General features: G+C 62.7%; 2 protein-coding genes across 5 annotated transcripts; both read right to left on the bottom strand.

Annotated features, from left to right (window-relative positions):
- Window positions 1–406: 406 nt before the first annotated feature.
- Window positions 407–9,132, bottom strand: ZNF414 (zinc finger protein 414). Of its 2 annotated transcripts, XM_074851692.1 has the most exons (9): window positions 9,026–9,132; window positions 4,262–4,395; window positions 3,758–3,859; window positions 3,566–3,673; window positions 3,214–3,319; window positions 2,447–2,982; window positions 2,028–2,078; window positions 1,151–1,309; window positions 407–843 (listed from the first exon to the last, which is right to left on the bottom strand). In XM_074851692.1, the coding sequence occupies exons 2-9, from the start codon at window positions 4,329–4,331 to the stop codon at window positions 767–769; spliced, it is 1,209 nt and encodes a 402-aa protein (XP_074707793.1). In that variant the 5' UTR covers window positions 4,332–4,395; window positions 9,026–9,132; the 3' UTR covers window positions 407–766. The 2 variants fall into 2 exon arrangements, with proteins under 2 accessions (XP_074707793.1, XP_074707794.1); XM_074851693.1 differs by lacking the exon at window positions 2,028–2,078.
- A 1,965-nt stretch (window positions 9,133–11,097) lies between these two features.
- On the bottom strand, window positions 11,098–26,643 carry MYO1F (myosin IF). Of its 3 annotated transcripts, none has more exons than XM_074851491.1 (28): window positions 26,520–26,643; window positions 22,482–22,619; window positions 20,413–20,502; window positions 19,839–19,933; window positions 19,124–19,211; window positions 18,804–18,893; window positions 18,509–18,640; window positions 18,291–18,425; window positions 18,083–18,203; window positions 17,531–17,727; window positions 17,336–17,416; window positions 17,045–17,131; window positions 16,794–16,880; window positions 16,374–16,541; window positions 16,206–16,291; window positions 15,726–15,807; window positions 15,515–15,621; window positions 15,094–15,192; window positions 14,874–15,018; window positions 14,581–14,695; window positions 13,743–13,912; window positions 13,476–13,621; window positions 13,014–13,160; window positions 12,786–12,934; window positions 12,429–12,512; window positions 12,081–12,297; window positions 11,605–11,771; window positions 11,098–11,510 (listed from the first exon to the last, which is right to left on the bottom strand). In XM_074851491.1, exons 1-28 carry the CDS (start codon window positions 26,520–26,522, stop codon window positions 11,434–11,436), a joined length of 3,303 nt encoding a protein of 1,100 aa, XP_074707592.1. In that variant the 5' UTR covers window positions 26,523–26,643; the 3' UTR covers window positions 11,098–11,433. The 3 variants fall into 3 exon arrangements, 2 of the variants coding, with proteins under 2 accessions (XP_074707592.1, XP_074707591.1); XM_074851490.1 differs by having other exon boundaries at window positions 18,083–18,215; window positions 26,520–26,642; XR_012626549.1 differs by having other exon boundaries at window positions 11,494–11,510; window positions 12,820–12,934; window positions 18,083–18,215.
- Between the last annotated feature and the right edge of the window lie 649 nt (window positions 26,644–27,292).

Genomic DNA, 27,292 nt, shown 5'->3' with positions numbered 1-27,292 from the left:
GGGCGGGAACGCTTGGCTCCCAGGGCGGGGTGCAGGGGGTTGTGCAGCCCCCGGGGCTGGGGACCAGGGCATGGAAGAGCCGTTGGGGTGCAGCAGGGCCCCGATTCTCCACTCGCTGCCTGGTGCTGGAGCCTGAGGTACGGCCCCGGTTTGGGTGCTGGGATGCAGTTGGCAGAAGCTCCAACTCGGCTTCTCAGGAGCCCTTCATGCTCTGGGATGTGTTGATGGGGGTTAGGAAGCACCCCTTCCCCAAACCTGCCCAGGACAGGACCAGGCTGTGACTAACCCCCTGCCCCCCCCGATGCTTTGCCCCCTCCTTTGGGTAGGGGGGATGCTCAGGGGCAGCACTGCTCCCCCATGGCCCCCAGCTGCTGCAGGGACTGACAGAGGCTCTGCCGGCTGCTGCTCCTGTACAATTCCCATTTATTATTTTGAGACCTCATTCCAGAGAAGTCCACTAACTCCTGAGCAACCTACCGGGCTCCCCCCAGAGCCCCTGGAGCTGAAGCAACAAAACCTTTAGGGGAAGGAGACACGGGGTTCCGGGTACTTAGAGTTTCCGAAAATAAAAGGGAGGGTAGAAATTCAAGAGGAAAAAAAAACATCTGCCCCTCTGCCACCCCATGCTGGGGCTGGGGGATGCTCCTGGTACCCAGGAAAGGGTTTCTGTCCCAGCGCAGCGGCACGGGGCTGTGCGGTGTCCCCCTGCCCGGCCGTGGGGGAGGGATGGGGAGACGCAGGATCAGTCCCGTGGGAGCTGGGGGCATCAGAGCTGGGAGTACAGGGAGTTCTCCATCTCCGGCGTCAGCTTGGCGTGGAAGGAGGCGAGGCCCACCCCGAAATCTGGAGGGAGAGGGAAGAGAGTCGTCAGCACTGCAGCTGAGCCCCTTGCACCCTGACTCCTGCGGGAGGCTGCTCGGGGGCTGGCACCCAGTGTGGGGGGGGGGTATGGGGAGGGCACATGGAACCCCCCGAGGCATCAGTGCAGGCTGGGGAGCCAGGAGCTGGAGCCTAGTGCCCACCGCAGCGGCCAGTCACCCCCCTCTAGGACAGCGGGGTGGTGTCTACGCGGGGCAAGTTGAGCCCACTCTCCACAAATATCCCAGCAGTTGGGGGTCCCTCCCGCAGCCCCCCCCGCCCCGGGCCGTACCCATCTCTGCGTCCAGGCGCCCGGGCGGTGGGGGGTTCTTGCGGTGGTCCTCGATGTGCAGGGTCATCTCCTCCCGCGAGGCGGTGGAGTAGGGGCACTGCATGCAGGTGTAGCGGCCCCGCGTGTGCTCCCACACGATGCGGCTGTTGGAGGAGTGCCCTGCAAGGACGGGCGAGGAGGGAAGCACAGTGCTCGCCCACCGGCCCCCCCTCCCGCCACGGCCCACAGAGGGGTGGGTGGGGGGGTTGGCTGTGCCCAGGCGTCCCCCCCCGCCGGTGGGAGCCATGCGAAGCGGCAGCGCAGGGTGCAGGGCAGGCGGCCCCGGGTGCCGGCTGCATCGTGCTGGATGCCGTGGGGCTCGGCTGGTGCTATGGGGGGCAGGAGCCTCCCCGCTCCGAGCCCCACATGCACGGAGGTCCCCATCCCAAGGGAGGAACCCCAAATCCGGGAGCAGGGAGCGAGGCTGTGCTCCCCGGCCCCCACCTCCCTTTGCCTGTTGCCCCTCTGCACCCCATGGAGCAAAGGGCAGTGGTTTCCAGCCCAGCCTCGGGGCTGGGGCAACTCGGGGGACTCCAGCTCAAGCAGCTGCTGCAGCTCCTTCTCCTGCTGCTTCTGCCCTCGGGTGCTGGAGGAACCAGGCTGGGCGGTTCCTGGGGGCGCACAGCTGGCGACCCCCCCCCTGTCTCCGAGCCTACCTGGGTGGCATCCCCTCTCCGCGTGGCTCCCGAAAATGAGGGAGCCCGCCCTCCCCCTCTGCTCTCCGGGGAGCACCGCGGCGCCCCGTGGGGCCTCTCCCATCCCCTGCGGTCCCCCCCCACCACCCTCCACCCCCCCCAGTGACAGAAAGCAGCCCCCAACCAGTAGGTGCCAAACTAACCTGGAGTCACTCCTGAGCCAAAGCATGGGAGGAGTGGGCTGACACTCACACCTGCGGAGGGAATCGAGGGGCAAGACAAGCATTAGGTCTTCCCCTCCCTGGGGGGGCACACGTGGGAGGGCAGGCCTGGCCCGGCCCCCCGCCTCGCACCCCCAGCACGCCGGGGAGCAGCAGGGCTGGGAAAATTTGGAGGCTTGTTGTTTTGGTGGTTGCTAGTGCTTTCTCCAATTGAGCATCCCTGCGGGTGGGATGGGGGGGGGGGCGGAGGTGGGATGGGGCCAGGGTGGGGGGCCGGGGCGGCCCCGCGCAGGGCCGGGAGGAGGGGGATCCTCGGCTGGCCGACGGCGGGTCCTCCTCTGGGAGCTGCTGGTCAAGGCGGGAGCAGAAGAAGGTTTGCCCGAACGGCCCCGCACGCTCACCTTGGCTTTTCTTCCAGACGGCGTTGGAGACGGGGGGGCCGTGGCCCGGCACGTAGGGCCGGAGGCGATGCTGCGCCGGGGGCTGCGGCAAACTGTAGGGCGAAGGGTGCACGTAGGACAGGAACGGCCCCGGCACCGAGGTGGGGGGTGGCCCTGAGAACCGAGTCAAGGACGACGGCCCGAAAAGGCTGGGCTCCAGCAGCGGGAAGGGGTGGGGGGCCGGCGAGACCAGCGGCAGCGCCTCCAGCGAGCCGGGCAGCTCAGGGAGGCTGGTGGGGAGCGTGGCGGGGGCCGCCGGGGCAGAGTCCGTGCCAGGGAGGATGGCTTCTTTCTCCAGGGGCCGGATAACGCTCGGGAGTTTGGGAAGCCCCTCGGGCGGCTTGGCCGGGGGCTCCTTCTCCAGGGCAGAGGTAGCAGGCAGGACAGGCTTGTCAGCTTTGGGGGGCGGCGCGGGGGTGCTGGCGCTGTCGGAGCAGACGTGCAGGTGCTTGAAGAGCGAGCGGTGTGTCCGGAAGCGCAGCATGCAGTTCTCACACCTGCGGGGCCAGGGAGGCAGCATCAGCAGTGGTGCTCCCCCCTGCATCACCCCCCTGCCCCAGCCCCGGGGTCTGTTGCTGAGATGGTGGTGGGGGGGGGAGGTTTGCAAAGGTGGGAGCCCCTGTGCTCGGGGCTGTTTGGGAGCTGCTGGGTGCCCCCAGATAGTGGGAGGTGGCTGCAGGGAGATGGCAGGGTGGCACAGGATGGGGACGGGGACCGGCGGGACTCACTTGAAGTAGCGGTTGGGCTTGTAGTGCACCTTCATGTGGGCCATGAGGTCCTGCATGCTGGGGAAGGTCTCTGTGCAGCCCAGCGTGGGGCACTGGAAGGTTTTGCCTGAGCAAAAAAATAGGGCAGAGATTCAGCAACAGCCCGGCTGCGCTGCACCCCCCAGGGCTGGGGGCAGCCCCATCAGTGGGTCTCCAGCACTTCCCATGCTCTCTCCACTCCCGTCTGTGGCTGTGCAGCATCTCCGGGAGGTCCAGGCACCACAACCAATGCTGCCTCAGCTTTGAGCCACACTTTGCCACCTCCCAGCCAAAAAAGGGCACCCTGGAGCGACGCAGGGTGTCCCAGCCTTACCCTCGAGGGACTGCGTGGGTCTGTAGTGGACCTTCAGGTGGTCCATCAGCTCCTGCATGCTGGGGAAGGCCAGTTTGCAGCCGTAACTTGAGCACTGGTAGTGCTTCCCTGGAAGGAGACACATCCGTTGGCCTCATTGCCACCCCAGCCATTGCTGTCACCTCCCCGGGACAGGGCTGAGGCCCAGCTCACCTGGGACAGGTCTGCGCTTCAGTGGCCGCAGGTCCTGGGCTGGGGTCCCTCCGCTCCCTGGCACCAGCATCGGGCCGCCGGGCAGAGCCGCTTCGCTGCAACCTGCCGGGGAGAGGCCGTTAGGCAGCTGGCACCAGCTCGCCCCTAAGCCTTGGGCCCTGCCTAAACCCCCTCCCTCTCTGCCCTCCTCCCTACCCTTTACAAACAGGGGTGCAGGTGAAGGGGAGGGTCTGGCTTGGAAGGGGTTGGAGAGGCAGGAGCCCTCCAGGGTGGTTAGAAACGGGGTCTTTGCTCTAGAAAAAGCTGCTGGTATGAAGGTAAAGCCTGCTGGTGTCTTGAACACGCTGGGTGACGCCACGTGCCCACCCATGCACACCCTCAGGGTGCTCCCAGCCACCCCTCTGGGGTGGGATTCGGCCAAAGGGCCCTCACAGCAACAGGAGCAAAGGCTCGTCCTGCCCCGACTCCTCTCACCAACCCCCCCACGTGGCACAAGGGACTCACCTGCCCCCTCTCCGGTGTATTTACCCCCCAGGGAGAAGGTGGGCACAGCCTCATCCTTCTCTGTCTTCATGGCCTGGGCAGTGGTGGGCACAGGGTGAGGTCCGCGCTGCCGATGGCGGCTTCTCCCGGTGATGCTACACCGAGCGCAAGGGTGAGACGTTAAAGCCCGGCACGGAGCGATGGCGACTGCCTCCTCCTCCTCCCTCCTCCTCCTTGTGTGCCCCGTGGCAGTGGGACCGACCCTCCCACCTGGGGATCTCCAGGGCCAAGCGGGCAGGAGATTCCACCTTGACAGGGGCTTTGCAGCATCTCTGCTGGGGGGGACACGCTGCAAAGGCAGCACTTCACCCTGGGGGCTTCGTGCGTGGCCCCCCATCGTGGGGAGCAGCAGCTGAGTTTTTTTGAAGCCAGAACCTTCCCTTCCCGCTTCTCCCGCCCCAGGGGTGGCCCACAAAGCCTCCGAAATGTCCCCCCAAGCTTCCATCCCGCACAGCCTGCCCCACACATCGCCAGACTCCCGCTTTGTGGTAAGGTCCAGCCTACAGCATCTATAGGCAAAAATCCCCGCCACAACCCACAGGACCCCCTCCTCGCCAAGGCGACACAGCCCCGGCGCCGCGAAGCAGCAACTGCAGGAGCTGCTCCAGCCTCTCTTGCTCCCGGCTGGGGCCGGGGTCTTGCTGGATGCTCCCCCCGCCCGCCCCCAGCCGCAGTTTCAAAGGATTTTCCAGCCAGGAGGAGCAGCAGGTCCCGTTGCGTGACTGGGAGCATCGGCAGCAGGGCCCGATGCCGATGGGCGTGTGGGGACAGTTCCTTCATGTAAGCTACATCAGATGGTCCCCAAAATTAAATCAGCTTGGCCTCACAGAGCCTCGGCACGAGGCTGCGACGTGCAAAAGCCAAACACCAACTCCGAGCAAAAAGCATCTGAAAAGTCCCTCATTTCAGGAGATTTCTCAGTAGTGTCTTAACGTCAAAGTTAAGAATAATGATAATAAACAATAGTAAAAATAATCAGTGCTAGGGCTGTGGAGTGGCTGCAACACGCACATCTGCAGTTGGTTACGAGGGTTAGTGTTTGCCCAAGAGCTCCAAGACGCCCAGAGCAAATGTCCCTGCGGAATCTCCCCGGGGATGGGCCTAGTTGGGTACAACCAGGTTCACCCGCATCCACCCCACCCCTCCTGGCCTCGCCAGACCTGCCCCTTAGTTTCTGTTCAAGAGGCATTTTCCCAGGTTTTCCGCCCCAGCCGGTCGCACAGAGCCCGGCTTTAGCTCAGCAGCTGTTACTGCAGCAACCGGCGGCGCTGGGATTGCAGCCCATCGGGCAATAAATCAGAGGAGGGGGGAAATCCAGGCCGGATTATTTCTCCGGCTGCCCCCAGGCTTGTGGCTTTGTTTGGGGGTTGCATTGGGGGGTTTTTGTTGTTTTCTCAGCTTGGCAGCTTCTGCCGGCGGTGTGGGATGCAACTGCGCCGTGGCTGGGACTGGCTGGAGGGTGGGTCAGCCCCAGAGCGGGGGTCTGGGGCAGGGCCAGGGGCTGATGGAGTCCTGGGAAGGGGAATTCAGCCCTGGCTGGAGGGGTTGGTTTGCTCGGGTCTGCACAAAGCGGCACAGCCTGGGGGAGGTAAACGCCACGCAGAAAGTTCACAGCAGCTTTGTTTTATCAGGAGGGGGAAATGCAGTTTTTGATGGGAACAAAGGTCTCACTAATTTCCTATTGAGGAAGAAAGCATTAAAAGGGTCAAGGCAGGGCTACGTCTTCCTGCTCAGCCCCTTGTGCATCATCCGAGTGGCACTGCCACGTTTCAGTGGCCGTCCCTGAAGCAGCGGAGCTTCGGTGCTGCCGGAGCATTTGCTGGTAGCACGAGTCCTTGAGACTGTAGTGAACCTCCCCCAGGTCCCCACTTCCCCGCTGGAATCACTGACTCTGCATCAACCCTCGATGCCACCGCCTGTCCCCAGGGCCCGCGGACAGTCCCCTGGGGACCAATGGGCTCCGATGTAAGGAGCATCCTCTGCACCAAGAGCTCAGCTGGAGCACAGGCAATTTTTTTCAAGAAACCACAAAATTATTCCTCAGCAACATTGCGATAGGTCTGTCAGCTCCCAGGGCAGGGATCTCCCCGTGCTCCAGGGTCAAACCCAGCTGCACATTCGGATGTTACGGCTCATGCTGACACCTCCCACCTCGCCCTCACAGATGCGCCAGCTGATGCTGCTCTCCATTTCCCAGTTGCAGGCGGCACCCCAGTGATAGGTTTTAAGCTGGTTTTTTTTCACTGGAAAAGCTGGGAAAATGCCTCTGGAGCAGATGCTAACGGGCAGGTCCGGAGAGGGCAGGCGGGACGGATGCAGGCAGAGCTCACTGCAGCCTGCACCCAGCTCACACCCCCACCAGCGTCCCGCCGGAGCGAAGCCGACCAACGCGGGTGCGTTTTCGGACATGACAGCAGCACCGCAGCATCGCGGTCTGCTCGGCCCAGGCCCTGGTTTTCAGGGAGCTGGTGGCACCTGTATCATTTTGCTGTCATTTGTCACCTCCCGCGGGATGGTGTCCAACACTTTCCATTCCCCAGGACCCTCCGTTCTGCAACCCTGAGCACGATGCTCAGGCCCAGGCGCCACTGATCTGCCACTGTCCCCACCCCCAGTGACCCTGCGTGGCCATGGGAGATGTGACTCCCCCCGTGCCAGTGCAAACCCTGCCCTGGAACACCAAATCCCAGAGCCACTGCAAATTTGGTGTTGCTTTTTGCAAGGTTTTTCTGCAGGTTCAGTCTCCCTGAAAACCTGCTGGCACCAAACTCCCTCGCTCGGGCCCCTGCGGTGAACAGGGACCCCGGAAAAATCCTTTTGGGGGGCTGACAGCAACGAGGGTGAGGAGGAGGGTTTGCAGCTACTGGTCACCCAGAGCAGCCTTGGGTGCTGATTCAGTTAATAATTAATACAGCTCATCTCCCTCAAATGAACCAGGGGGTTTATACATATCACCAAGCACAGAAGACTTTTCCAAACCCACCCCAGGAGGATAAATGGGACAAATAATCCTATTTGAACATCTCTGCGTGGTCTATGGGCAGAGGTTGCAGAAGCTTCCCAAAACGCAGCTCCTCAGCGTAGGAGATGAGAGACAAAGGCTCCGAACAAGGGGCTCATGTGATCGCTGAGCCGGTGAGCGCCGAGGCGGAGGGAGGAAGCACAGGCTGTGACAGCAGCACGGCTCCTGCCAGCCCAGCGAGCCCCCCGCCCGCCCCGGCACACGCTCCGGCCACCGGTCACGGGGTTCAAATGCATGTCGTAAATTAAAATGCGTGTCGTAAATTCTCCTGTTGCCTTCAGACATCACAGGGAGCTCTGCAAGAGTTGGGGTGTGTGTGTGTTGGGGGGGATGATGCTCCGGGCATCTGTGCCGCCCGGCAGCCCCCGCCTCACAGCCAAGGGCTTTGCACCCCAATTTGGGTGCCCTAATCCCAATCTGGGCTGGAGCAAAGCTGCTGCCTCCATGTTTTACCCCTCCACCTCGCTCCGAGGGCTGGCTCCCTGCTTTCCAACTCAGAAAATCTGCCCGGAGACCCCCGCGGAGCCCACCCCAAGCCCCACCGCAGCTGCTGCCGGTGGCAGCGTGGGCACCCAAGGGGGCGAGCGCTGAGCCTCGCAGGCAGCCACGGGGCCACGTCCCACGGCGGGTGCGGGGGCAGCTCGGCCGAGGCCCTTCAGCGGTTCCTTGGGAAACACCTTTCAGTGTTCCCTGCAGAGATGCCCTGGGCAGCCCAGGGGTCCCTGCTCCAAGCCAGCGGTGACCCGGGTGCCATGTGGAAACGGGGAAGGGACGTGCTGCCATTTCCCCATGTCCCCGCAGCACCCCGGTGCCCACCTTTACCTGCCTGCCCCTGGCCGGCCGATCTGCTGGGCTACCTCAGCTCTTCAGCTGGAAAAAAAATCCCTCTTTCCTTTCGGGAGCCATCTGGGGAGGATGGACCTTCCTCCCTGGGCTCGGACAAAGCTGCCCCCCTTGCAGGCAGCCCTGGCCATGGTCAAGTTCACACCCTGGTCAAGGCACAAGAGCCCCCTTGCTCCAGCAGCAGCTGCATCCCCAGTCCCTGACAGCAACAAAGCGGCTCCCACGTGTGTGGGAAGATGGAGAGACCCTGGGGAGACCCCGGCGGGTGCAGCCCCGGGATGCTCAGGGTGGCCAAGCGGGTCCCGGTGCTCCCACGGGCCTGCAAAGACCAAAGGCTAAAGGCTCCCGTGGCTAGCTGTCACTGTGCTACTAGCCCCACAGGTGGTAAACCCCATAGCTAGCAGCACCCCATAGGCAGCATCCCCATGGCTAGTGGTTTCTGTGGCTAGCAGCCCCCCTTGAGTAATACACCCGTGGCTACTAGCCCCTGTGGGTAGTCACACAGCCATGGCTAGCACCCCCCCATGGCTAGTCGCCCCATGGGTAGTGCCCCCCATAACCTGAAGCCCCCGGTGGGCAGCAGCCCCACGGCTGGTGCCCCCCCCACGGTCAGGGCGGGTTTGCCCCCGCCCCCCGCAGCCCCCTCTGCACGTCCCGGCAAAGCCCCCGGTACCGCGGTCCCGGTTCCCCCCCCCCACCCCCTACCGCCGCTACCTCGCTGCCCCCGGGGCCGGTGCCCCCCCGGGGCCGGTGCCCCCTTCCCTGTGCCGGTGCCCGCCCCTCCCGGTGCCCCGCCGGTCACGCTCCCCTCCCCGGTGCCCGGGGCCGCCCCCCCGCTGCCCCCTCGACCCCGCACGTACCGGGGCTGCGGCGGGGCCGGCGCCGCCCGGAGCGCGCATCAGCGGCGGCGCGGCCGCGGGGCCATTTTCTGCGCGGAGCTGTCGCGAGAGCGGGGGGGGAGGAGGAGGAGGACGGGGGGGGGGGGAGGAAGGAGCGGTGCGGAAGGGGGGGCGGGGGCCGAGGGGGGGCGACCCGCTCCGGCCCCGCCCCGGTGCCCCCCGAGTGTTTTTCCCGGGTGTTTTCGGAGCGCTCCCCCCCCCCGCCCCCCGCGCCGCTGCCGGCAGCGGGAGCGCTCCGCACCCCAGCGCGGGCGGCTGGAGCATCCAGGGGCCTTTGGAGCATCCCGGGGGTCTTGGAGCATCCCGGGGGTCTCGAAGCATCCCGGGGCCTCGGAGCATCCCGGGGCCTCAGAGCATATCAGGCACTTTGGAGCATCCCGGGGGTCTCGGAGCATCCCAGAGTCTTTGGAGCATCCCAGGGCATCGGAGCATCCTGGGGGTTTTGGAGCATCCCGGGGGCCTTCACAGCATCCCAGAATCCTCAGAGCACCCTGAGCTCCTTGGGAAGCCCTGGACCCCTTAGAGCATCCCAGGGCACCCCAAGCCTCTTGGAGCTCCCCAAACCCCTCAGAGCACCCTGGAGCACCCTAGGGTGCTATGAGCACCCCAAGTTCCTCAGAGCACCCTGGACTCCTGGGAACACCCCGAGTCCATCAGATCACACATGGCCCCTAAGAGCAACCCAAGCTCCTCGGAGCCTCCCGGGACCCTCAGAGCAACTGCAGCCCCTCAGAGACTCCCAAGCCCCTCTGAGCCCCTGGAGCCCTTTGGAGCACCCCAGGGAATGCCTGAGCTGGCCCAGCTCTCACCTGCCAGCGGGGCTGAGGGGGGGCACCCCGCTTGCACAGCACCCACTGCTGGGGTGCTGCCCCCCCCCAGCCCCAAGAAAAGGCTGGAAGGCACAGGAAGGAGTTTCCTAAATTCCCAGAGTTTCCAAAGCCAATTTTTTTCATTAAAATGAAAACAGAGGCTCTGCATGCTTCCCCCCCACCAAACTCTGCAGGGCAAGGACTCATAAAACCCAGTGATTTACAGGAAAAAACACCCCAAGGACCACAGAGGTTGTAAAAACCCGTAATGGGGGGGCCCAACCACCATTGCAGTGTGGGGCCGTGGAGGACTTCACATCCCGGCAGCCTCCCGCCCTGTGCCATCCCCACCCTGGAGGAAACGGGGTGCCCTGAGCCCCTCTATCCCCTCCCCATCTCTGGGACAGGGGGTCTGCCTGCGGGGGGGGGCAGCCCTGGTGGGGGCTGTGGAAGGGAGGAAGAGGAGGGCTGGGACGCGAGGCTGAGGCAGGGCTGTGCGGGAGCAGGCTGTCGTCACTTCCTCCGGCCGCCCGGCGCAGGGCCCGGCGGGGGGAGCGGGGGGCAGGCAGGGATGAGCCCCGACATGTCGGCACCGTTCGTCCCTCTCCCTGCTGCAAACCTCCAGGAACAACCCTGGGGCAGACTCAGAGCCCCCCCAGCACCACCACTCCCCCCCCCCCCAGCCCTGGCTGTGCTGGGGGGTCGGGGCAAAGAGGGTCCCCCCCAAATCCCGGAGACGGTGCAGCCGAGGACAACAGTTTCCACCCCACGCATAGACCCTGGCTCCCCGCGGATGAGACCCCCCCACCCTGCAAACCGGGGGGGCTCCAGCAGCCCCTCTGACCACCATCAGAAAAAGCTACAACAGCTCGGTGGGCTTTGGCCACGCCGTCCTCACAGCTTTTCCTCTGAGAAATCAGGGAACGGCGATGGTGTCACAGTCCTGCTGCGCCCCGTTCCCCGCTTTGCCTCGCGGCTGCGCCGGCAGCTCCCAGCCGGCCGTGCCGAGCGGTCCCGAGTCACGCTGGGATGTGGAGATGCCTGAGCCGGGTTCCTGGGGGAGGTTGTTTCTGTATTTGGCATATTCTGGCGGGTTCAACGTGGGGGAACGGGGCTGACATGACATCCTTATGTGGGGACATGTGGGTACAGGGCTCTTGTCACGGGGCCAGCGGGAGCCACGGGCCAGCATCAGGGTGAAATGCAAACTCTGGTGCGGCTGAGTCTGATTATTTAACATAATTATTAACAAGAATTCTATTTATACCCCAGAATCACTGGAGCAGTTCCACTCCCAGGGTATGAACAAGCAGCAAAGAGCCGGTCTTTGCTGCAGGGAGGCCACCAAAAGCAGCTGTAGGCTTCAGTGGTGGGCACCGGCACAGCCTGGCAGCCGGCCCAGGCCAGGGGGGCTCGCGAGGAAGCGCTCACTCAATGCCAGCGTCGGTGGAGAACCACCACGGAGCCGCCACCGGCCCCTTCGGCACGGCCTTGGCCTCGGTGGGGTGGGCGGACGGTGATCCCCTCCTTGCCTCCGGCCACGCGGCCACTGCGCCCGGCTCAGATCTTCTGCACGTAGTTCCCAGGGAAAAGCCCTTCCTTGCCGTGCAGCCGGCCCTTCCACCAGCCGGAGATATCTGGGAAAAGGGGGAAAAAAAGGAGCTGGGTCAGGTGTGGTGCTGCCACAGGGCACAGCGGGGAGAAGCTGGGCAGGGCAGAGTCCGGCAGAACCTTCCAGCAGGATGTCGATGATGTCCCCCACGTTGAAGCTGAGCTCGTCCACGTCCTGCCCGATGTACTGGTAGAGCGCCTGGCAGCGCGGCACGGCCACCTTGGGCTGTGGCTTGGGACGCCCGGCCGGGGGTGGCCGCTGGCTCAGGCTTCGCCGGCGCTGCATGCTGCGGGGCCGGGAGAAACCACGTTCAACAGCGGGGAGGGTGCGGGCTGCGCTGCTCCCTCCTTCCCATCCTGCTCTGCCCACCAACGGGATGCTCCCTGCCTGCAGCTCAGGTGGGTCTTCCCAGTGCAGGGACTGGGAGGACTGGGCTGGGCAAGAGCCTGGGAGGTGCTGTCCTGCCAGCAGAGCCAGACTGCCCAGACCTAGCCGGGCTGTTGCTCGGTTGGAGAAAGAGCATCTCCTGGGGCTGGCAGCAGTGGGAGGGGAGGATGGGGCGGGGGGGGCACATGGGTGCCAGTACAGGACCTACCCAGCCACCCCCTGGTCAGGCACATTGAGGAAATCCATGTTGTGTTCAGACGGGGGCCGTGTCTTCGGCTGGCGACTGGCGTTTCGGGGGGGAAGCGCCGCAGCTGGTGGCCCCCGCGCCTGCTTCTGGGGTGCTGTGTAGGTGTCTCGTTGCGCCCGGCCGTCGCTGCGGGGGAACTGGGGTGCCCCGTTCCTGCAGGCGCCTGGAGGACCCCGACCTGGGATGGTGCATTACAAGGGGCCCACGCTCAGTCTGCACCCCCCCCGGTGAGCATGGCGCTGGCTGGAGCCAGGCTGGGGTCCCCCGTCCCTGGCACCCCCCCCCCCACCTTGGCATTGCCCTCCTCACCTCTGGGTGCTGGTGGGGCGTTTCGGGAGGGTGCCGGCCACCTGCTGCCACCTCTGCTCTGCGTTGCCCCCTTCCTCGTGGGCTCTGGGGGGACACCAGCCCCCCGTTAGGTGATGGTCCTCAGAGCCAGCTGGGGGGGGCTGTCCCCGCAGTTTGTACCCAGCTGCCCTTTTCCCTGAAACACCCCGTGCTGCCCCATCACCCGAGCAGAACCGGGTCCCTCCTGGGTGAAACGCAAACCCCGCAGGGCTGGGGCACACACTGGCTCACCCTGGTGTTCCCAGGTGTCCAGGTGTGCCCTGAGACCCTGGTGCTCCTGTCCCCCCTCCGTCACCCCCCGGGTGCCCTGGCACTCACTGGCATTCCTGGGGAGCCCATCCCCGATGCTGACCGTAAGGGTTTTGCCTCCGGCTTTGAGGGCAGCCACGTCGCCCTGTCCTCTGACGAAGGTGACGTTGCGGGTGCCGCCACCGCCCCAGCCCTCCTTCTTCACCCGAAACTGTAGTCTAGGGGAGAGAGAGGCCGTGAGGCCATAAGGACAGGACCCTGTCCTGCTTTGTCACCTGTCCTGGCCTCCATCCTTACGTGTCCTTGAAGGAGAGGCGCAGCTTGCTGTGGGTGAGCTCCTCGTAGCGTTTGCACAGCAGGCTGATCAGCTCCGTCTTGAAGATGGACTCCAAGAAATTGTCGGCATCATTCTCGTGGAGGATGAAGAAATCATCCTGCTTGGTGCTGGAGGAGCAACCCCGGTGCAGGGGCATCAGTGGGGGGCAAGGCTGGTGCCAGCTGGTGCTGGGGGGCAGCTGGGAGCCCCATGGGCCTGGGTCCACCCCGAGCAAATTTGGAGGGTAGTTTAGCTGGAAACCTCCCTGGCCTCCAAAGTCCCATCTGCAGAGCTCCCTGCCACGGCCCAATGCCCTGCTGCCTCCGTGGGTGAGGGGCTGGGGCCTGGCTGGGGTCACCAGAGCATGGAGAGGCTGGTGGGGGTGACGGGTGAAGCCTGGCTGCGTGAACCCCCCCGAGCAGAGCCTGTGCTAAGGGACGCACCTCAGCGAGATGCTGTTCACTGCCTGGAGCTCCACCTTCTTCTTGAGCACCTCCTTGATCTGCCCCTTCTCAGGACCTTTCTTCACCTTCTCCCGTCCGATCAGGTAGAAGTACTTGGGGGTGAGGATGAAGTCCCGCTTGATGGGCTGGGAAAGGGCAGAAGCAGGGGGTGAGGGGGTGCACAAGCCCTGCACACACATCCCACCCAAGGGCAGCCACCACGAGCCACAGCTTGGCCTGTCCCAAGCCCTGGGTGCGTCCGTGTACCTTGAACCTCCGGTCGTACTTAGTGATGGAGTCGGCGAAGTCTACCCGCTCCCGCTTGGCCAGGAACTGGCGCAGCTCCGGCCGCTCCTCCATGCCCAGGTAATCGCCCACAAAATTCCTGTTGATGCTGTTCCTCCTCCGCTCTTTGAAGTTGTAGAGGATGTTGGAGGCTGTGAGAGACCCCGAAGCAATGCCGGTCAGACAAGGCTCTGTGCTGGCAGCTCAGCCCTTGGCTCAGCCCTCAGCCCCTGCCGGCCTGCCTGGCCGGTGCCTGCCCTCCCAGACTGGCTGTGGGAGCTGTCACATGGATTTTGGCAGCAAGATGTGGGGCTCATTTTACGTCACTGGAGGAATCCAAGCTGCTTGAACTTGCCTGGCTTTGAAACCCATTAACTGCCTTCAAAAAAACCTTGTGCTGTGGGAAGGAGGGAGGGAGGCAGATGCTTTCTGGGTTTTCTCCCTTGATTTTTCACTGCACGCTTGGTGGGAAAACCCCCGCGATGGGGGCAGGTGGTGGCCACTGGCCTTTCCCATCCCTCTGCAAATGCTGATTCCCAGCTACTCCTCTGTGGACAATGAAATGCAGAGCGCAAGGATCTGATTTCTGTCCTACAGCCCCTCCCAGGGCTGGAAATAGGAGCAAGAAGTCCAAGCCCTCTTTTAAGATGTAGGAAATGACCCCAGATATCTCATGGTCTGGTCTTCCTCACCCCCCTCCTCATTACTGCCACAACTAGGAGCCAGGCTGCCACCCTCCTGCTGCTCTGGCAGCTGGGCTGTCCCCAGCAAAGGGCACCCTAAAAGGGGTGCTGGAGTCCCCATCCTTGCCTGTCCTTACCCTCCTCTCGCATCTGCTCATACTTCCGGATGGCGACGTGCCGGCGCCAGGCCTTCTGGATCACCCGGGCGAAGCCGTCGAATTTCCGCTCCCGCATCTCTTCAAGGAGGAAGAGCTGGGAGGGATAAGGGGTGCTGAGCACGGCAGGCCACCACCCAGCCCCAGCTGCATTGCTTCTCCTGCCCATCGGCACCCCAAAACCTCCCAGCAGTGCCCAAAGCGATGCTCAGCTGCATGAAGCATCCCCCGGGGATGCAGGGCTGCGGGGCGAGGGGCAGAGCCAGCCCACCTACCGATTCGGGGTTCTTGACAAAGACCTTGCTCCGCCCCATCTGGTACTGGTCTGGCTCCATGTTGACGGCGCGCAGCAAGTGCTGCACCCCTTGCCGTTCATCCCCGCGCCACGACGGCCACGTCTCGGGGGTGAGGATGGCGTAGCTGTGGGGAGAGGGGGACGTGAGTCAGGGCTGGGCTGTGGGGACCCGCCGCCCCCCCATCGTGGTGGTCGCTCACCGTTGCAGGAATTTGTGGAAGAGGCGACGGTAGGCGAAACCTGCCCGGCGCACCCGGATGTTCTCCTTCAGCCCCAGGTACTCGACTTGGTGCTTCACCCTGCGGAGCCGGGAGGGACGCGCTCGGTGTGGGATGGCAGGTTGGTGGGGGACCTGCCCGGGCCCTTTGGCTGCTGCTTTGCATGGGGATGCCCATGGCTGAGCACGTGGGATGGAGCCTCTGGGTGATGCATGTAGAGGGGGGGGGGCTGTCCCCTCCTCAGTACCCACCTCCTGCTCCCCTGGCTCTGTGGGCAGCACAGAGGAACCAGCCCAGGGGTGCAGTTTTTAGAGGAAAGCTGGTCCTGGCCACATCTCCATGGCCGGGTTGTGTTCCCTGGTCTCTGTGAGCTCCTTGATACACCATGAGGGGCCTCTGTTACCTGCTCTCCTCCCAGTCCCGGGGTTTCTTGGTCTCGTTGGGCTTGATGCAGCGGATGTAGTGTGGTGTACACTTCATTAGCGTGTTCACCAGGTCGTTAGCCTGCTTCTGTTGCAAGGATTGACCTCTGTAGCATTGAAGGTGTTGGTGGGAGCCCATCACCCTGCCACTGCCCCAGGGGCAGCTACTGTCCTGCAGCCTCTGGGACGTACCTTGATTTTGGAGCCTGCAGTGGTTGGTCGTCCCTTTTTGTCAGAATCAAGCTTTTCTGGGAAAAGCATCCGGATGAAACCGCTGAAAGGCAGGTGACAGTCCCCGGGTGAGAGCTGCCAGGCTCCCCAGGCTCAGCACGCGCTGAGCTGGGACCAGCTCCAGCCCTGCTTTCTGCTACTGGGAAATCCTGCACCGTGGCTAAGCCTGTCCCCCTCCCGACCGCCCCCAGGCTGAGCAGGATTGGTGCTGGTGGGTGAGCACCCCTCTGCCCATCCCTGCAGCCCCTGGATGCTCCTGTGCTCCATGGGGGGATGCTGCCAGTGCCCAGGGGGTGATGCAGGATGCTGAGCACCCCAAACCGTGGCTGTGGCAGAGGCAGAATCAGCAAAGCTTTATGGTGTGGATGATGAGGATGCTGCCCTCTGCCCCAGCCCATTTGGGGTGCCCCCCCCCGGGACCGCAGTGCTGCCAGGACTCACTATTCACTGCTCTGCATCAGCTCGATCAAGTCGGTGAAGAGCACGTCCCGGTTGCGCTCGCAGAAGCCGTTCACGTCGTATGAGACCTGGGGACAGGAGGGGAGCTCAGCCCCGTGCCGCTGGGGCCAGGGCCGTGGGGTGCAGGGTGCAGGGTGTGGGGTGCTGTACCTTGCCTGCGTAGTGGTGGATGACGAAGCCCGAGCTCCAGCTGTTGAAGTGCTCGTGGGTGCCCACGGCCGCCTGCAGCTTCTGCAGCAGGGTCTGGTCCGCGCCCTCGCCGGTGGCATGCATGGTGGCACAGACATCGTCCAGGACGCTCATGATCCCGGGGGGGTTCTGGGGGAGGGAGAGCGAAGCCAAAGGCTGTGGGAAGGGCCCAATCCTGCATCTGGCTCTGCTCCAGGGCCCCACACCGGTCAAAGCTGCTTCAGGTTAAGGGCGCAGAGCTGCTGCTCTCCCAGGGATGCTCCCCGGCTGGACCAGCTTCTGCCACCCATCCTCGACAGCACCCAGCCCATCCAGCACCCCCCTCCCTGGGTGCCTCGGCTCCCCAAGAAAACCTTCCCCAGAGGAGGGGACCCCACTCACCAGCTTGTTCTCTATCAGGTCGCACACCACCTTGTTGTTGAAGTACTGGATCTGGGTCCACTTGATCCCCTCCTGCACATACTCCTCCTGGGGAAGCGCAGGGAGAGCCGGGTGGGCCCCTGACCCGTGGGATGTGCTGCAGCCCCCCTGCTCCAGCTGTGGTGCTGGGACCGGCCAGTGGTGAGGGTGCAGGATGCAGGAATTGGGGTGCTGGTGCAGCCCCGCAGTCTCCCAGCCCAGCCCCTCTGTACCTGCTCTGCCTTCAGGGTCAGCTCTATGAAGATCTGCTGCAGCTTCTCATTCACAAAGTTAATGCAGAATTGCTCAAAGCCATTTTTCTGCAAGATGAAAGAGAAGATGGTGTTGAGTTGACTTCTGCTCCTCTCACCACACTGGGGGAACCCCGAAGAGCAGAGGTGCTGCTCCAGGGACCCTTCTTCGGGCCATTGACTGCTGACAGCCCCTGCTCCAGCCGCTCTCCTTGCTGCGGGAGCAGGGAAGGACATTCCTCAGCTGGGCTCTGACAGCACAGCAACACATACCTGGAATATTTCGAAGCCATAGATGTCCAGCACCCCAATGCTGTACTCCTCATGCGGCTTCTGCATAGCCCGGTTGATAGACTGCAGGGAAAAAGGGGACAAGCCACCTCCATCAGGGGCGTAGGGCGGTGGGGACGGGTGAACATCCCCTCCGTGCTGCAGCCGTGCTCGGCCCAGCCCGCCGGGACCACGCACCTCCACGAGAAAGTCGAAGACGCGCGCGTAGAGCCCCTTGGCCAGGGCATCCCGGGTGTAAGCCGCCTGCTCCACGTTGAGGGTGACGGTGATGGACTCGGAGCGGCCACCCCACTTGCTGTCCATTTTCCTGCTGGTGACCTTCTCGTTGAGGCGCTCCTGGTCGATCCCCAGCAGGTAGGCAGGGAAGGCCAGGGCTGGGCAGAGTGGTGATGGTGGGGGGTCAGTGCTGCCTGCTCCCCGTATGCCCCCCGCACGCTGCCCGCAGCCACTTCTGGACCCCCCAACCCCATCTGAGTGCAAAGGACAATAGTGGTGCAGTGACTGGGGACGTGGGATGTCATCCTCCCTCTGCTAAATCACAGCATCTGTCCCCTTCCTAATTAAGCTCTGGTTGTGCCTCAGTTTCCCCATGTCTAACATAGGGAAGATGATGCTGCTTCTCTGCTCTGCCAGGGGATTTGTGCCACGGAGAGTTTGCAGTTCATTGCCAAGTATCTCTGCGAGTGTCCTCACTTGCCCCCCACGGAACAGGCAGAGTTGGCTACTCACAGTCAGCATTTTCCACCCGCGCGTAGTTGCCTTCCTCCCGAAAGCTGATGTTTCCCAGGTGAAGGATCCCCGCCACGATCTGCAGCACCAGCTGCTGGTCCTCGCTGCGGATGCCGATGACCTGCATGGCATTCTGGGGGTGTGGGGAGCCCGTCAGCCCCTGCCCAGCCTTAGCTGGCTTTGGGGACTCCCCCTCCCGGGCACTCACCATGGTCTCATGGAAGTCGCTGCGGTCGTCCGTGCCCTCCACCTGGTACGTGTCCGACTGGTTCAGGTAATAGTAATAATCCGGGCTCATGATGCCCAGGTTCTGCCGCTGCTCTTGGGATGCCCCTTCGATGAGCTGGGAGAGAAATGGGAGCTGCGGTTACCCGGCCCCTGACCCCCGTGGCAGCCTGGCTGTCTCCAGACCCCCCCACCCCGTACCTGATAGTAGATGTGGAAATTCCTCTCGCACTCATTCTGGCTCACCACCCGTGACTTCTCCAGCAGAAAGTTGGAGATCTTCCCTCCGTCGGGTTCACCGCCCCGGCTGAACTGGATCTCGAAGTACTTCCCCTGCCCCAGCACAGCTCCCGCTCAGAGCCATGGCCCTGGCCGGCGGGACTCCTCACTCCCCTCGGCCCCAGTTTCTCTCCCCCTTCTCCCACCATGCCAGGAGCACGGCTGGGACGGATCCGGGCTGCTGCACTGACCCTCCACACCTGCCCTGGCGACTTACAAAGCGGCTGGAGTTGTTGTTCCGGACAGTTTTGGCATTTCCAAAGGCTTCCAGCAGCGGGTTGGACTGCAGGATGATATCCTTCACGTGCTGGGGGCAGAGGAGGGAGAGGGATGAGCAGGGGGGACACACGCCTGCGCCCCACGGAAGCAGCCCTGCCTCGGGGCTGGGGACAGACCAAAGCTTTGCGTGTCCCCAGCCCTGGAGCTGGGGCTGCTCCGTGTGCCCCCATCAGATGGGGGTGCAGGGGGCTGGGGGGTGATGGGGAGCGGTTGGGAGGTGAAGTGATGTGTGGTGGTGCGGGGAGGGGACGGACATACCTGCACTTTCTCGCCACCCCCGGACACTTTGGAGATGTAGCCCATAATGTATTTTGCTGCCACCGTTTTCCCAGCCCCGCTTTCTCCGCTGTGCAAATGTCAAAGCAGACGAGACATGAAACGGCCCCGCCGGGGTCCTGGGGTGCTTTGGGGTGGATGCTGGAGCAGGGCCGGGGGGTGATGGCAGGTGATGGGGGCTTTGACCTCCCTCCTGCTGCATCTGCTGAGCGTGTGGCAGCGCTAACACTGGGGATAGGGTTGCCCGGGTGCTCTGGCGGGGCTCTGGGTTATAAGTGGGGCCGGAGCAAGGCTGGGTGAGGAGCTGCTCTAAGAGGAGACGTTGGATTTCATGTTGCTGGATTTTGGAGGGGAGGAGGGAGACTTGAAAGCCTCGAGGGAAAGTCTCTGGCCTTGCCCCACATCCTGACCATTTCTCTTGCAACACTCAGCCGGAAAGGTGCATTGCACAAGGCTTGGTCCCTGCCTGGGACAACCCAGTCACAGCCCCAGCTGGTGCTCATGGCCCAGGACAGCGGGTCCCCCCCAGGCACCCCCATGCACTGGGTCCCCCAGGACCCACCGCTGGGCTCCAGCCGCTGCCCGGTTGCTGTGTTTAGCTGCGATGCCCCCAGGGTGTGGGGAGAAGGGGTGATGGGGGCAGCTGGCCCCGGAGCGGTGACACGGGATCCCTGGCTGCGCCCCGCGCACCCCTCACCTGATGATGACGCACTGGTTCTCCCCGTCGATCAGCATGTTGCGGTACATGTTGTCAGTCAGGGCGTAGATATGGGGGGGATTTTCATACTGAGCCTAAACAGGGGCCAAGGAGAGCAGTGCTTAGCACAGAGCCTCAGCTCCCAGCCCTGAGCCCCCACCCCAAATCCCCTTGACTCTGCCCATGCATTGCACAAGACACCGGCACACAGCAGGGATGGGGAATTAGTCTCTTGCCACAAACACGAGCTAATCAGCACCAGGTCAGATGTTTTTTCGACTCTCCCCTCCTCCTTGGGAAGCTCGTAGTGGCAGAGCTAGTCACTTGGGCTGAATTTTACCATGTTTGGGTTGCTCTGGTGTGTCTTTATGAGCTGAATTTCCCAGGAATGTGGATTTGCTCCTGAGTCTCGTTACTGACTCTCCATCAGTGTGTTTGGGAGCACTGATCCCTGCAGCACCCAAAGGGCTGGGGAGGACAGGGACACTCATGGGACACCCCCCAGGTGTTTTGTACCAAATTAAACCCAAAGAACCCTTGGCCAAGCCCGCGCACTGGCATGCAGCAGCCTCACCGCTCCCTGGTACAGCTCGACCTCCCGGTCGGTGAAGTACGGCATCTGCTTGAAGGGGTTGACGGAGATGAGCACTGGCCCGATGTAGGTCTGAGGGGCAGGTTAAGGTCTGTGTGTCCTTTTCCGTGTCCCCCCTTCCCACTGCCCCTTCCTGCCCCGGAAGCAGCGTCAGAGAGAGCAACGGCAGGAAGGAGGTTGGGGTGGTCCCTGCCTCACCCTGGAAGCTGCACCAGGAATACCACGAGGGTTTTCAGCTCAGGTGCAGGCAGAGCTGCTGCTGTGACTTGGTGTTCTCCCGGCCACGGGCCCCCAGTGCTTCACTCCCTCGGCCCTGGGGTGTGCTCTGCGGTGTGACTGGCACAGCGTGCAGCAGGAGCATCCCCTCACCTCCCTGGCCTCTGGCTGAGGATCGGCTCCAAAAGCGACATTTCCAGCATCCCACAACCTCCTGGAATTCACCCCCTGCTCAGCTGCTCGTGCTCCATCCATGGCTCTTGCAGCAGGAGACTGTCTCCATTTTACAACCAGGGAAACTGAGGTACAGAGAGGAGAGAAACTGCCAGCTCCTGCCTTTCCCCAGCCACCCAGCTACTCTGCCTCCCTCAGCTCCTGCCTGCAGCATCCCTGAGTCACCCGGGTGTGGGCAGGGGAATAGAAAAACGGGAATTGTGCCTGGAAATGATGCAACAGCAGGATGGGGATGAGCCCCAGCACCCCAGGGCAGGTGCTGGGGAGATCGAGGTTGGGGACAGAGCAGTGCCAGTGAGGTTACCCCGAGCCCTCGATGTCCTATTTTGGGCCCACCTGACAGCAGGGCAGGGGAAGAGCAGCCCAAGGACAGGACGAGGGGGGCTTTTCTGGGAAATGCAGAAGCGTAGGGTGTTGAGTCATGGCTAGACAGGGGCCCTGCACGCAGCAGCAACACAAAAAAAGGAAGAAAGAGGCTGCGTAGGGTATTTTTTTCCGGAAAAAAAAAAAAAGCCAACCCTAAACCCAACCCCTAAGCACATTTAAAGCCCCAGGGCTGCCGAAAGAGCGGGCAGGATGGCTGCGTCACCGCCAGCCTGGGACAGAGCATCGCCTTGTAAGGACAGAGCTGCATCTTCAGGGAAACCACAGCTGCTCGCAGCAGCGTGAGCAAGCGGCTCAGCCCCATGCTCAGCACCGCTGCCCACCGAGCCTCCGCCATGCCCTGCTCTGTACCTCAGGGATTTGGTCCTCTTCTCCACCAGAGCCGGCCGCCCACCGCAGCTGGGGTGCAGGCGAAGCATGTGCCACGCTGCCGGGGTGCTGAGCCAGCCATGTCCCCAGGCAGGTGTGGGACGAGCAAGGCTCAGGGCTCCAAATCCGTGGGGTTGGGGGTCATGTCCCCATCTGCACCGTGGAGCCTGAGAGCTGCCGAGGCTCGTGCACAGTGCTCAGCAGTGTCAGCTCTGTGATGGGAGCCAGGGACTGCAAAAGCCTCTGGGTTGGGAGATGGCATGGTGGGGGCAACACTGGGCAGGGTGGGAGCTTTGCACCCTGCGCGGGCTTGATGGTATTCCATGGGGCCTGACACCCATGAAGAGGGAGGGGTGGCACCTCCTCTCTGTGTCTGCAGGGATGCTCTTGCTCCATCCAGGGTTTGCTTGGATTTGCTGTGGCTGCAGAGCAGCCAGGGCACACTGTGGGCATCGCAGGGCTTGGGTGACAGCAACAGGGGACGACGGCCACTGCTGCTGCTGGGCTCTGGCCCCCTTGGCACAGGCAGGCGGGTCTCCAGTGTGCAGGAGCAGTGGGAGGCAGCAGATGAGAGGCTTGGCTCAGTGCTCTTTGCTTAGGGCTGTGTGGCCACAAAGGGAGGACCAAAGCGGATCCTGGGGCATGGCAGGATGGGGGTCACGGTTGCAGTGTCTCTGACAAGTGCAACTCAGCTTGGGAATGGTGGCATTCCCCCAGCTGAGCCTAATCTTGTGTGGGGACAGGACACTGCAAGCACTGAGGCAGCCCGTTTGGTCCACGCCCTGGCAAAGCCTTGGAGCACAGCCCTGCTGCTCCCTGGCCCTGCCCCACTGCCCGAGGAAGGATACAAAGATGTAATCGTCCATAAAACGCTTCTTGAGGTTCTCCACGATGGCCTCCTCGGAGATTTTGGACAGCAGGACCATGTCGTCCACGCCGCTCTGCTTGACATTGTGGCTCTGCCAGTGGAAGCGCTCCTTGCTGCCCTGTGGGGAGAGGGCCACAGCGGCTGCACCGGGGCCACCACTGATGGGAGTGGGGCTCCGGGCCTGGACCTGGCCCTGAGTACCCCTGAGCTGCTGGTGGCTATAACTAGTCCCTGCCCGGGCTGTGGCTCCAAAACAGGCACCCTCAGGTGGTGCAGAGGGGTGTTCTGGCCATGCTGGGAACTTGCAAAGCTCAAAATCCCAGGGCTGCTGCACCTGGGCTTGCGTCACTGCAGGTCTGCTCCCCCAGAGAGGAGCAGACGGAGCACTGAGACTGTCTGCATGTTGGTAACATCACCCCTGCTCGGTATGGAGGTCACCAAGGACTAAGGAAGCAATTGCTGCACAGGTTCTGCTTATGAGTCAAAGGGGCAGCAAAAATAACCCAGGGGAAGGGCAAAAAATTGCAGCTGTGGGTTGTGATTTCACAGAATCACAGAATCATCTAGGTTGGAAAAGACCTTGAAGATCACCTAATCTAACCATTAACCTCACACTGACAGTTCTCAAGTACACCATATCCCTAAGCACTATGTCAGCGTGACATATTTAAGCCCTTGTGGGGGCTAAACACAGTCCTGGGCTGGGAGGGGAGGGTAAGATTTCACTGTGCAAAAAGAAAACTACTTAAAGGCCCCTTGTCCTCGATGCTGCAGAGGAAACTTGCTGAGCAAAACCGTGATGCCCGTGAGGTCCCTGGCTCGGTGCCTGGGAGGGGACACCCCACCTGGACCTGCCCGTGGCTCCTCTGCACCTGTACCACAGCCCCCGCGGTTCAGCTTTCACCCCAGCGCTCCCAGCATCGATTTCACTTCTCCTCCCCCAGTCGCCCCCGGCCTCTTACTCTTTCCATTTCCCTTTTCTTCTCTTCCCCTTTTGCTTCCTTTTCCTGCTGGCTCTCAGGATTTCAGGCCTCTGGACCCCAACGCCTCTGCATCCTCCCATCTGCCCCTGATTTCCACAGGCTGTCTGCAGCCCCCACACCCACTCTCAGATACTTGGCACAACCCGGCACCATCGCGATGGGGGACGGAGGGACCATCAGGGAGCGTGGAGGGCCTCAGCAGCATCGTGCTGCTCCCCCCAGCCACCTCCCTCCCCACTGGGCTGCTGGGCTTTACAATCCAAAATACCATCCATGCCCCCCCAAACTCCAAGTTCAAACTCAAGCCCCCATAGCTGACAGAGGGGCTTTTGGCTTGGTTGTCCCACCACCTTCCCTTCGGGTGGACCTGGGTCTGCTCAGGGGGTCCAGGGGGGATCGGGGCTGCTCATGCAGCCTGAAACTCTTCAGGGAGCTTCTCCTCTTCCTGATTGTTGCTTATGGCTTTTTCCTTGCCTTCCTCTTCCTCCCCTCCATCCTAGTGAGCCCCTAGAAAAGCCACCCGGAAAAAATGCAGGCAGGCTCAGTCATCGGCTCCGGGCCACCATCCTGTCACCCAAGGAGCTGTTGTTGACCCCAGGAGCTGCCCAACCTGGCCAAAATTTTGTGGTTCAGGTGGAGAGGAGCCGGTTGGAATGAGCCCATGGGGAGCCCGGCACCTTGATTCCCTGTCCCCTGCCTCCATCGCCCTGAGCACTCTGGCATGGGCACCCTGGGCTTGCATGGCTGGTTATGGCACCAAATTAAGGCAAATATGAGCATTTCCTGTATTGCAAGCTTGGTGCTTTTGAGCTGACACGCGGAGTTTCTCCTTCAGTCAAAGGACTGCACAGAGCTGTCGGCGGTGAGCGCGTGCCATCATGTCACCTCTTCTTCCTCCGGGCACAGGTTAGGTGCTTTCCTGGCTCAGCTCGGGGACCTGATGCAGCACAGCTGCAGGAAAAACACCAGCTCACTTTAAATGAAGGTTTTGTCTCCGATATCTGCAAGGCTGTGGGTGTTTCTGCCCTGTTTCTGGGAGCACAAAGTCTTCATGACTTTCCTTAGCAAGTCTCGAGAGGTGGCACAAGGGGTTTGCAAGGCCAGGGCTCATTAAACTGGATAAAAGTCTTGTGGAGAGGATGAAGAGGAATGTTGCTCTCTCAAAAGCGTGGCATTGCCCAAGCTCAGTGCCTAGCAAGCCCTCGTGGGATGGGGGCTGCAGGCAGCATCTGTGGGGGGAGCAAGGGCACAAACTGCATTTGCTTTCAGAGGTTTGGGGCAGCGGTTCCTCAGTGCCCTCCTCTGTCCCAGGCCAAAGCGAGGGATGAACCAGAGATCAGAGGTTCAAGAACCACCACTGCGGGTTCCCCAGCGAAGGGGACTGATGGGAGGCCTGGACAAAACACCTCGTGAGTCCGTTTCATCCTCAAGCTGAGTGGGGAGCAGCTTTTGGCAGCCGTGGGCCTGGGCTTCCAGGTGCAGTTTGCAGCCACTTTGTGCCAGGGACTTGGCTCTGACAGTGGTCCCATTCATGATGGGTACACACGTGGGGAGCCCCATCAGGACCCCCAGGAGTACCCCAGCCAAGGGCTGCGGGATGGGGACTGTCACCATCACAGACACTGCCCATGCCCCGGGGCTGTGGACGCATGATGGGATCGCTGAGGCAGCGGGGGAGGGGGGGGGGGGGGGGGGGGGGGGGGGGAGCAGCCCTGCAGCAGCAATGGCAAAACATCATCTGTTTTTCTTCAAAGCTCAGGCCTGAGCCACAAGAAAAACCCTGCAAACCCCGAGCGGGGAGTAGACGCAGCCCAAGGTGGCATCTTTTGTCTCGAGACAGGACAAGCCCAGATGCAGCCAACACCTTAAAACCACCGGAAGCCTTGAGAAGAGCAGCACGGGGTGTTGCACGGCTGTCACAACACCGCCAGCTCCCAGGCACCGGCAGGGTTTGGGGATGGGGCGCTTCCCCCAGAGTTTGGGGCATGGGGAATGGGGCTGGCCCTGGAGCTGGGCCCTGGCAGGGGTTGGGGTCGTGGCTGCACAGCCCCACAGCCCTTCGCAGAGACACAGAACATCTTCGGGTCCTGAGTGGCGGTGTGGAGGGGACTGTTTGTGTCTTGTGGGAGACAGCACCTGAGCAGTCTCTCAGAGGTGGCAACCGTGACCGCGGGTGGGAGAGGGCTCTGCTTCAGCCTGGCCACTGTCCCCTTCCTGGCTGGGTGGAAATGTCTGGGGCAGCATCACTCTAAGACATGGAAGGAGCAGAGCTGTGGGCTGAAGGACGTGGCTGTGGCCACACTCTGCAGAGCCTTACTCCATAACTGAGCATCCCCCTCATTTGGAGAGCTTTTGTCTTCCTCTTCTGCCTCCAGATCCGCTGCCAGATCTGGCCACCGCCCTTTCAGCAGCCCTGTGTCCTGCCCGCAGCCCCTGTGCCCTGAATGGGCCAAGGTGCAAGGTCCAACCCTGGGCACTGACACCCAGAGGGTCCTTCCTGGCTTGAGCTGGCCTGGGGGCTCTCGGCAGCCCCCGCCACCCCCCTCCACTCTGCCTGCACCACACTCTGCTCACAACCAGCTGGCACGACGAGGCTGAAACCCGCTGGTGGGAAGTTGGGCCAAGAGGAACACAGGGGTTATCCTGTTGGTCCCGCACCGGCGACAGCAACAACCAAACCACTTTGTGTCAGTCCAGTCTCACCGCCTGGCGCCCTCCATCCTGTTCAGGTCTGCGATCCGGGGGCACCGACCCTGCACCCAGCACCCAGCTCCCATCCCCGGCTGCTCCCCACCACTGTACCCTGTGCCAGTGCCTCCCCCAGTCCCAGCTCCGCTCCCTGTCCCCAAGCCTGGGCAGCGCCATCCCCTCTCCAGCGGGGACACTGGGCAGGCTCCTGGCACCTCCTGGGAAGCAGCAAGGGACCACGATGGGTGCAGGAGAGCCCTGAGGTGGCAGAAGAGAGGGTGACATCCCCAGGGTGCCCGAGGGAGACAGGGTGGGGGGAGCCCTGCCAGGGCCCCGCTTGCACTCACCATGGTGTCCCTGCGTCTCACCCCTGGGAACGGGGCGCTCGGGGCTCCTGTCACCGAGGGCCCAGGGCCATCCTGAAGCGCTTTGCTTTTGTGTTTCTGCTGCAACTACAAGTGCAACTAATTTCTTTTTTCCGCCTCCCACTTCCTCATTTCGTGCCGGTTTGCCGGGGGTGGGGAGGATGAGGGTGGCTCTTGGCTGCTGGGGGGGGCCTTGGGGTGGCTCTGCCCAGGGTGACCCCACCTCTGCTTCAAACGGGTGCTCTGGTTGAAGGGGGTCACCCACCCGGGCAAGCGGGTGGATGCTGGGTAGAGTCTGGCAAGGATGCTCAGAGCCTCCACAAAACCTTTCCTCCTGCTCTGAGGTGACAGTTTGCTGTGCCCCACCCCACGGGTAGCCAGGCAGTGCTGGGGGATGCTCTGCTTTAAGGTGGTTTTAGGAGTAAGATGCTGCTTGTTGCTGCTTTTTCTTCAGGTCTTTTGAATAAAAAAGGCCATGCTGAAGGAAACATTTTGGCTGCAAATGGGCCCAAGCCGGTTCTGAAAGATCATCGCTGAGGCGGGGGCGTCCCCACCGCGCTGCAGAGCCGATGCTCCTGCAAACCCTGCGCACACACGGACTCGTCTGCCGGCAACAGCCCTGGCGTGCAAAGGCAGGTGTGCAAGGCCTGGCTCAGTGCGATGGCCCGGCAAGGCTGAGGCCAGGCTGGGCTTGAAGGAAGGAGCCCAGTCCGGCCCCACCCAAGACTCTGTTGGGGGGGGGCCCAGCTCCCTGA

This window comes from Strix uralensis, chromosome 27 (assembly GCF_047716275.1).
Source record: "Strix uralensis isolate ZFMK-TIS-50842 chromosome 27, bStrUra1, whole genome shotgun sequence".
Taxonomy (NCBI): domain Eukaryota; kingdom Metazoa; phylum Chordata; class Aves; order Strigiformes; family Strigidae; genus Strix; species Strix uralensis.
The sequence above is the reverse complement of the archived record's forward strand: the minus strand, read 5'-3'. Positions and strand labels throughout refer to the sequence as shown.